The sequence below is a fragment of the Cotesia glomerata genome, unplaced genomic scaffold (genome assembly GCF_020080835.1).
Source record: "Cotesia glomerata isolate CgM1 unplaced genomic scaffold, MPM_Cglom_v2.3 scaffold_13, whole genome shotgun sequence".
NCBI lineage: Eukaryota > Metazoa > Arthropoda > Insecta > Hymenoptera > Braconidae > Cotesia > Cotesia glomerata.
This window is the reverse complement of record NW_025401664.1, coordinates 738,870-748,292: the sequence shown is the minus strand read 5'-3', so window position 1 is coordinate 748,292 and position 9,423 is coordinate 738,870. Positions and strand designations below refer to the sequence as shown.

Here is a 9,423-nt window from a genome sequence, read left to right as displayed (position 1 = left end):
GACCTCGTTAGGATGTCAATAGACTCCAGGTGGGTCATGTCACTGGTTTAATCCGCGAAATCACTTTTAAAATTTAAGTTTATAAAATTTTATGTTACTTTCAATTAACCTGCCTCATAGTAGGCATTTTGGTAGGTGATTTTGGAGTGCCTAAACGCTGGCTAGCGCTTCGGCGATTTCACCAGAGTGGAAAACAGCTAATAAAAGCGCTTACACCCTGGGAATGAGGTTTTAATAAATATCCATACTAATTGATTGACAATTAATAAAATTTATTTGAAAAGGATTAGGCAGGTTCAGCCTCGGACCGGCAGAGATTGCTCCTCTGCTAGGTCCGAGGACTGACTGCTCCAGATGAAGTCTGAAGACAGAATGAATCAAAAAAAATATTGATTACATTGGGTTTTTATAACAATTTTTAGCGACGTTGCATCTCAGGTTACCCTATGTGAACATCAACGCAGTCCAAGTCCCACAACGTAGACTGTTCAGTCTACTGGGCTGCGTTGACGTTTCAGAAATCTGTTATCTCGAGGTATTTCCGTTACGAGATACCTCAAATGACGATTAATTTATTATTTTAATCAAATATTATTTTAAATATTAATTAATAAAATTTTTAATAAATTTAATATTTGCCAAAACGTAACAATTATTATTATTATTATTATTATTATTATCATTTTTAAATTATTGAGTATTGAGGATTAGATTTGAATTTATAATTATCTCAATTACAAAAAAATGTAAAAATTCATGTAAAATTAAAGTTTCAATTGATAATTTAGATTGTTAATCTAAGCCAAAGAGTATTTGCGGCTTATTTATATAAAATTTTATTGATGCTGCTAAATATTGTACGATAAGTGATACTTTCATTGATTTATATTGAAACTTTATAAACATTCAATTTCTGCGGGAAAAATACAAACTTTGAATTAAAAATTTTCTTAATAACAAATAATGTTAAAAATTTTTTTTAATATAAAATCCCTAGAATATATTATTAAATAACTTTACATATGTATTTTTCTAAATATATTTTCTTTTAATTCAATTGCATTTATTACCTAGAGTCAATACTTAAAAGAGCTAGAATTGTTTGATTTTGCTTTCTTCGGAAAAGTCAGCTGATCAAGATCTGAGTAATTCTGTTCGAGCACTGTACAGATACTACAAACGTCTTGATGATTGTAGCCTGTAGGTGGCACTACTTGTTAATTAAGCGAAGTTTGAAATGATGATATTTCTTACATAATACGAATATTATTTATAAGTTTACGAATTGTGATATTTACTAACAACAATATGATATTGACACTAAATAATAATGAAAATAATAATTATTATAATAAGGACAATATTAACAATGACAATATGGATAATACTAAAAATATTCATAATGGTAAAAATAAATTGATAATAGGATTTATTATTATTATTATCATTGATATTGTTTTTAAATTATTAAGTATCAAAGTATTAAATTTAAATTTACAATTATCACAACTACAAAAATGTAAAAATTTTTTTAAAATATATGTAAAATTAAAAGCTTACAATCGATCATTTAGTTTATCAATCTAAGCTAAAGAATGTTCGCGTCTTATTGATATAAAATTTTATCAATGCTGCTAGATATTGTACGAAAAGTGATACTTTAAATGATTTATATTGAAACTTTATAAACATTCAATTTCCGCGGAAAAAATACAAACTTTGAATTAAAAATTTTTTTAAAAACAAAAAATGTTAAAATATTTTTTTTAATATAAAATCCCTAGAATTAATTATTAAATAACTTTCCATCTATATTTTTCTAAATATATTTTCTTTTCATTTAGTTGCATTTATTAACTAGAGTCAATATGTAAGGGCCAATTTTTCAATCTAGGATAAAATTTTATCTAATGGTAAAATATATCTATATATTTCATATATATAAATATACTGGCATCATAATTCTATCCTGGATAAAATTTTATCTTGATTTGAAAAACTGGCCCTAAAAGAGCTAGAATTGTTTGATTATGCTTTCTTTGGAAAAGTCAGCTGATCAAGATCTGAGTAATTCTGTTCGAGCAATGTACAGATACTACAAACGTCTTGATGATTGTTGCCTGTAGGTGGTACTACTTGTTAATTAAGCGAAGTTTGAAACGATATTTATTACAAAATACGGATATTATTTATAAGTTTACGAATTGTGATATTTACTAACAACAATATGATATTGACACTAAATCATAATTAAAATAATAATAATTATAATAACGACAATATTAACAATGACAATAAGGATAATACTAAAAATATTTATAATGGTAAAAATAAATTGATAATATGGTTTATCATTATTATCATTGATATTGTTTTTTAATTATTAAGTATTAAAGTATTAAATTCAAATTTACAACTATCACAACTACAAAAATGTAAAAAATTTTTCAAAATATATGTGAAATTAAAAGCTTACAACTGATCATTTAGTTTATCAATCTGAGCTAAAAAGTATTCGCGGCTTATTGATATAAAATTTTATCAATGCTGCTAGATATTGTACGAAAAGTGATACTTTAAATGATTTATATTAAAACTTTATAAACATTCAATTTCCGCGGGAAAAATACAAACTTTGAATTAAAAATTTTTTTAAAAACAACAAATGTTAAAATATTTTTTTCAATATAAAATCCCTAGAATTGATTATTAAATAACTTTCCATTCGTATTTTTCTAAATATACTTTCTTTTCATTTATTTGTATTTATTAACTAAAGTCAATATTTAAGGGCCAGTTTTTCAATCTAGGATAAAATTTTATCTAACGATAAAATATATCTATATATTTCATATATATAAATATACTGGCATCATAATTTTATCCTGGATAAAATTTTATCTTGATTTGAAAAACTGGCCCTAAAAGAGCTAGAATTGTTTGATTTTGCTTTCTTCGGAAAAGTCAGCTTATCAAGATCTAATGTAAGTAATCAAGTTTATTAACTAGAGTTAATACTTAAAAGAGCTAGAATTGTTCGATTTTTTTATCTTCGGAAAAGTCAGCTGATCAAGATCTGAGTAATTCTGTTCGAGCAATGTACAGATACTACAAACGTCTTGATGATTGTTGCCTGTAGGTGGCACTACTTGTTAATTGAGCGAAGTTTGAAACGATGATATTTCTTACATAATATTTATTAACCAGTCTAAATACACAATAGACTAAACGTTGTTCGAGTTCTACTTTCTTGGGATAAACCAGCTGTTCAGTGTCTGGGGAATTTTCATTGAAGATAGTGTACATTCTATAATCTCATGGTTGCTGCCAGTAGATGGCACTGTCATTCAATTCGGCGGGTTTTAAATAATCTTAATCTCTTGATAATACGTAACATAACTATGCGTTTGATACATTGTGTCATTTACCAACAACAATATCATAATAACAATAAATAATATTGATAATCATAATAACAACAATAATAGTAATTATAATCCGAACAAAAACAGTTTCACTGTAAAAAAATCGCGCCAAGTCCAGGTTCATAAGACTATTAAGGGAAAAAAAAATTTTTTTTTTCTTCACAAAAAGATATAAAATAGAAAAATGAAAAAATCAACAGACTCGATAGAGTCTGGCGCCAAGTTCCGTTCTCAAGCCAGACTACCGAGTGTGTATATACCCCGTAAGCAGAACGGTTTTTTGAGGTTACAAATTTTTTTTCAAATTTATTTTGATTTTTAACTTCCCGCTACGAAAATCGAAGATTTTCACAAATCGGGAAGTTATTGTTTTCATCCCGTTTTGCAAAAACCGAGTTTTCATCAGATCTCGACGTTTGAAGGTCACAGGAAGCTTCCCTGACTATCTCCGCGAGGTTGTCACGGCGTCTGTATGTGTGTGTGTGTGTGTGTGTGTTTTTTTTTTTTTTTTTTTTTAGGGGGGGGAATCCTTTTTACGGATTCTAGGCATAGCTGTTTGGCCTGGATATGTAGCGACTCGACGCAGCGTCATACTAAAACTCGACACTAACGCCCCTACCCACTACACCCTAAACCCCTTTTCCTTCTTTCCTCTAATCCCTCATGGAAACCGCCGTCAGGCATTACTTCGTGAAGGGAGGATCTAGCTTCTGCTCTTCCTTCTGGTGGCTAAGGTGTTAACTACCTTCCTTCTATCTTCTGCTATTTGCTCTTTTTCTTTCGGTGGAACGCAAGTCTTTAAGGACTTCTGTTGCAAACGTGTTGGTAGCGTTCCAGACAGCTTCTGATGACAGCATTGCTGCTACAATTATCTCTGGTTGGATTTTCCTCTTCAGGATATTCTCCAGCTCATCTCGCTGTGGGTAAAAACGTGGGCACTCAAAGAAAACGTGCTCTGCATCTTCATTGACTCCTGAGCAGGACAGGCATTCCGGGGAATCATCATGCTTGAAGCGGTGGAGATACGCCCGGAAACAGCCGTGTCCTGATAACATCTGTGTAAGATAATAGTTGACGTCACCGTGACTCCGGTTCAGCCAAACGTTGATCCTTGGTATGAGACGATGCGTCCACCTACCCTTCACTGTGGCATCCCACTGTAGTTGCCATCTACTTATGCTCCTCTGCCGCTCTTCTGTTCCAAGCTCCTCAGCGCTTAGTGTGGTCGACTTCTTTCGTTGGTAAAGGATCCGACTTTCCTCAGCTAAGACTCTGAGAGGCAAAGTTCCGGAGATGACACACACTGCTTCCATAGATATTGTGCGGAAGGTACTTGCTACTCTTAAGATACTCAGACGGTAGACTGGTCCAGCCTTTCTCCATGATTCTTGCTTTTCTAGTGCGTCCGCCCAGATAGATATTCCGTAAGTGAGCACTGATGTGACTACAGATGATAGTAGTAGTCTTCTGCTCTGCTTTGGGCCTCCGACGTTTGGCATCAGTCGTGCTAAGCTAGCTACCACTGCGGATGCTTTTGCACTCACGTGTTCGACTTGCTGCTTAAAGTTGAGTCGGGCATCAAGCATCACTCCCAGATATCGGATATATGGTTGTGATGTGATTTCTTGTTTTCCGACTTTCAGTTTTATGGTCTCTATCACTTTTCTGCTGGTAATAAGCACAGCCTCAGTCTTCTGTTTAGCCAGTTGTAGATTCATTGAATCCATCCACCGGTTAACTTTCTCAAAGGTGATACCGAACATGTGATTTATCTCATCTAGGTGTTTCGCAACGATTACGACAGCTACATCGTCTGCATATGCAACAAGCTTGACACTTCTTGGAAGAGTCAGTCTCAGCAGGCCATCATACATGACATTCCACAGAAGTGGACCCAGAACAGAACCCTGGGGTACACCTCCGGTAATATCATACTCTTTTGGACCATTGTTCGTGTCGTATCTCAGGATTCTGTCTGTGAAGTAGCTAGCCACTATCCTACGTAGGTATCCTGGTACGTTTTTCTCTTCAGAGGCTTGCATAATGCAGTCCCAGTTGGCGGAGTTGAAGGCATTTTTGATGCCCAGAGTGGCCACCAGGCAGTACTTCTTCGCTCCACCCTTCCATCTGATCCCTTCGATTGCCTCCTTGGCCGTTGCAACAACCAAGTTGATTGCGTCCAGGGTTGATCGTCCTTTCCGAAAACCATACTGGTTATCTGCTAGGAGTGGATCGACAACTGCTTCTATTCTTTGGTGGATTATACGCTCAAGTATCTTACCTGTCGTGTCTAACATACAAAGTGGTCGATAAGATGACGGTTCTTCTGGTGGCTTTTTCCCTTTTGGAAGTAGTACTAGTCGTTGCTGCTTCCACTTCCGAGGAAAAATCCCTTCCTTGAGGCATGTGTCGTAGACGTCCAGGAACAATGATGGCACTGCTTTTATAGTTGTTTTTAAAGCAATATTGGGGACCCCGTCCAATCCCGGTGCTTTATTGTTCCCTACACGATTACAAGCCTCCATCAGTTCTCCCTCCGTGACAGATGGAATGTCATCCATTTCATTCTGCGCTAATAGGTCGTTAAACTTGCTTTGTTCGGGGAACAACGCGTTAACGATCTTCTGTAGGAGTTGAGGACACGTGGACGATGGCATTAGCTGGTTTTTAAGATGGGTCATGACCACCTTATACGGCCTACCCCACAGATCTCTGTCCACCTCGTTGATGAGCTCCTTCCAGCATTTTCTTTTGCTATCTTTGATGGCTTTGTTCAGGGATAGACGGGCTTTTTTGTACTCTGCGACCAGCTCCACAGAGTTAGGTCGTCGGCAGCCACGCTGAGATATTCTTCTCTTCTGATGACACTTGTTACGTCCTGGGACGACACAAATGTGATCGACTGCTTGTTTGTACGGTCAGACAACTAAATGCCTTTACCCTGGGAGTGGCAGTCACACTTATTGACAGATCTCTTTGATTTAGAAACTTATTGACTAGTTAACACTAAGGGATGACCATCAGAACCGGTTGGAAAAAGGAAAAGAGGAGAAAATGAAATATTAAAGAAAGAAATTAAATATTTACTTACGATTTGAATAATATTAAATAGGTGTTTTATTTATAACTGGTACACTCAGGATGTTGTTACGGAATACTTCTCTACCGGGTTGTTACGATTGGAATTGGTCAGTGAGTAATTGCGTGAAGTTGAATTTTAGGTCGTCTTCGTTGTTGAAGGTGATGTCGCAATGAACTTGGCGTTGATTCGTCTAGAGGTTGGAGATGTTGAATCTGGAGAATGGAGGCGTTGAAACTGGAAGGTCCTCCGATGTTGAGTGCGCGAGACACTAAGTTGATTTTCAACTTCAATGCTGGAGTTGGTGAATGATGGAGTCTAATTCGGTATTTACTCTGTTGTATTTAATTTTAATTTTCGAAATCGATGCTTGATTTCAGTAGAAATAAATAGATGTCGATTAGAAATTGAAATTTAGTTGATTGGAATCTTATTCAAGACAAAAGAGTTCCCGAAATTTTACTGTACTGCACTTTGTTGAGAGCTTCCTCTTAGTTTAAAAGCTCTTGACACACTGGACTACTCTTAGTTCGAAAGCTCCTGCCGCACTGGCCTACTCTTAGTTTAAAAGCTCCTGACGCACTGGCACTTGTTGAGGGCCTCCTCGTAGTTTAAAAGCTCCTGACGCACTGGACTACTCTTAGTTCGAAAGCTCCTGTCGCACTGGCTCTGGCAGTCCGATGCTTGCTTTTTATAATACTGCTAAGGGATGGATTTTATTCTGGAATATTCCTCAGGTGACTCACTTTAGAATGGTGTGAGGTACCACTCATGTGAATCCTGTATTGTTCGTGGGGGACCTTAAATGGAATATTACCGTCCACATTGGCATAGTTAAAGTCTTTATTCTTCTTTTTCCTGGAGTCCTGTTCTCGTTAGTCGCGCAAACGTTGTTTCGACCTGTGTTTATTTATTTTCCGGCGCTCCTTTTAATCGATTTCAACCCCTCTTCTTCTTTTACTTTCTTAAATCCTGATACTTGTATTGAAATTGGCTTGAAGTAGGAATATTTTGTATTACTCATTAAGTTGACCAAATTTTCCATTGTAGTACCTGTTCTTCTTTTATTTTCTTAAATCCTGATCCTTCTATTTCAATTGACTTACAGTAGGAATATTTTGTATTACTCATTAAATTGACCAAAGTTTCCACTCGTAACACACTCTTTACGAAGGGCGCTGATGTGGTCGTTCCACCAGTGAACGGAAGGTCTTGTGTTTATGCCACGTCTACGAGACATACTGGCGTCACACGCCTGGGTCACTCTTTTCATCAGGTCCTTGGTCTTCTCTTCTGCGCAGCCCGCGATAATCTGGTCATTATTGAGAGCTACTAACAATGCCCTTGGGTCAAGAGTTTTTACCTTCCAACCAATGGTGTTAAGTTGCTTTTTAGGTCTTCTTGGGCTCTGGGCGTTTAATATTTCCCAGAGAATCGCGTTGTGGTCGCTGGCTGTGTAGGTATCCATCACCTTCCAGTTGATATGACCTCTGGTGAGGCTGCCACTGACGAAAGTGAGATCTACAATAGAACTTGTGTCTCCTTTGGTGTAGGTTGGTGTGTCACCATTGTTGAGCAGTACTACATCTAATGTAGAAAAGGCTTCTAGTAATTCCTTTCCTCGCGCGTTTGTATTCTTGCTACCCCAGTCTACTGCCCAGGCGTTGAAGTCCCCAGCTATTGCCACTGGGTGGTAATGCTTCGCGTCCTCGGTAAGTCGATCCAGAAATGCGGTGAATTCGACAGTAGAGAGGCTAGGTGGTGCGTAACAGCTATAGAAGCGGATGCCCTCTACTGATACTGCTACAAAGCCGGCATTGCTGTTGTCGACTGCATTTTGGAAAGGGAGCTTGCCACATGACCAGATGACAGCTTTGGATGTGCTGTCAGATTCCCAGGGTTGGGTACTCAGGTGTTTATATGGCTCTGCTATCAGTACCAAGTCAAGCTCTAGTTCTCGCACGGATTGCATGAGCAGGTCATGCGCTGCCTCACAATGGTTGAGATTGAGCTGCAGTATCCTCATGCTTGTTTGTTCGTCAACTTCTGGAGTGCATCCTGAAATAACGGGCACTTATGGGTACCGGCATGGTGGGCAACATTCTCTGTACTTTCAATCTCAGCACATAATGCACATTTGGCGGGATTTTCTCTACCGTACTGCGGACCTGGTCGTCAGGGACGTCCTGTTTTATTCGGCGCAGGATCTCGGCGTACTTTGCTTTCTCTGTCAGCCGAATGATGAGGGCATCCGGTCTGATCCATTTCCGTGGTTTCTTTCGCTTGGGTTCAGGTCGGGGCTCCTTTGACGTCTGTTTTGAGAGCATCTCTTTCTTCTGTCGCTTTAGCTCTTGCTTGAACTGAACTTTTTGCCAGACTGACGCTTTTTCCTGTTCGTCGCTTCGCCTTGCCGCTCCTTGTGGAGGGCTTTTCTTCAAATCCTTTTTCTTCATGGCTTGGCTGATTGTTGGGTCAGGAGAAGGTCGATTTTTTCTCTTACCTGACTTGTTGCTGGCTTCACTTTTGTCTTCCGCGACTGATTCACTGTCACCTTCAGCTCTGGTGTCCATTGCTTCGTCAGTCACGTCGATAGCCAGACAGTCTTTCTCCGGTGTAGCATGGGATATGCGCTGCAATGATGAGCGCCACTCCTCGTCCAGCTTCTCAAACCTTTGAAGGGCGTTAGTTACACCAGTCATCTTGGATTTAATCTCTTTGTGAATGTTGACCTTTGGTTGAACGAAATCATTCAACTCACTGATCAGCTTTTCAAGGCGTTTGAGCGCTTGCGAACGCTTCATTTCAGCGCTTGCGTCAATCGCTGCTTGTTGGGCATGTAGCCCGTTTCCACTTTTGTTTGTTTCCTTTGAATTACTCATACTTTTTAATTTACCAGCGCATCGTACGGAGTGGAGCGGG

The 9,423-nt window shown here is 37.8% G+C and overlaps 1 protein-coding gene across 1 annotated transcript; it reads right to left on the bottom strand.

Moving 5' to 3' along the window:
- Window positions 1-296: 296 nt before the first annotated feature.
- On the bottom strand, window positions 297-9,074 carry LOC123273744. The gene is made up of 4 exons (XM_044741222.1): window positions 8,722-9,074; window positions 7,668-8,258; window positions 6,265-6,293; window positions 297-361 (listed from the first exon to the last, which is right to left on the bottom strand). The coding sequence occupies exons 1-4, from the start codon at window positions 9,072-9,074 to the stop codon at window positions 297-299; spliced, it is 1,038 nt and encodes a 345-aa protein (XP_044597157.1).
- Between the last annotated feature and the right edge of the window lie 349 nt (window positions 9,075-9,423).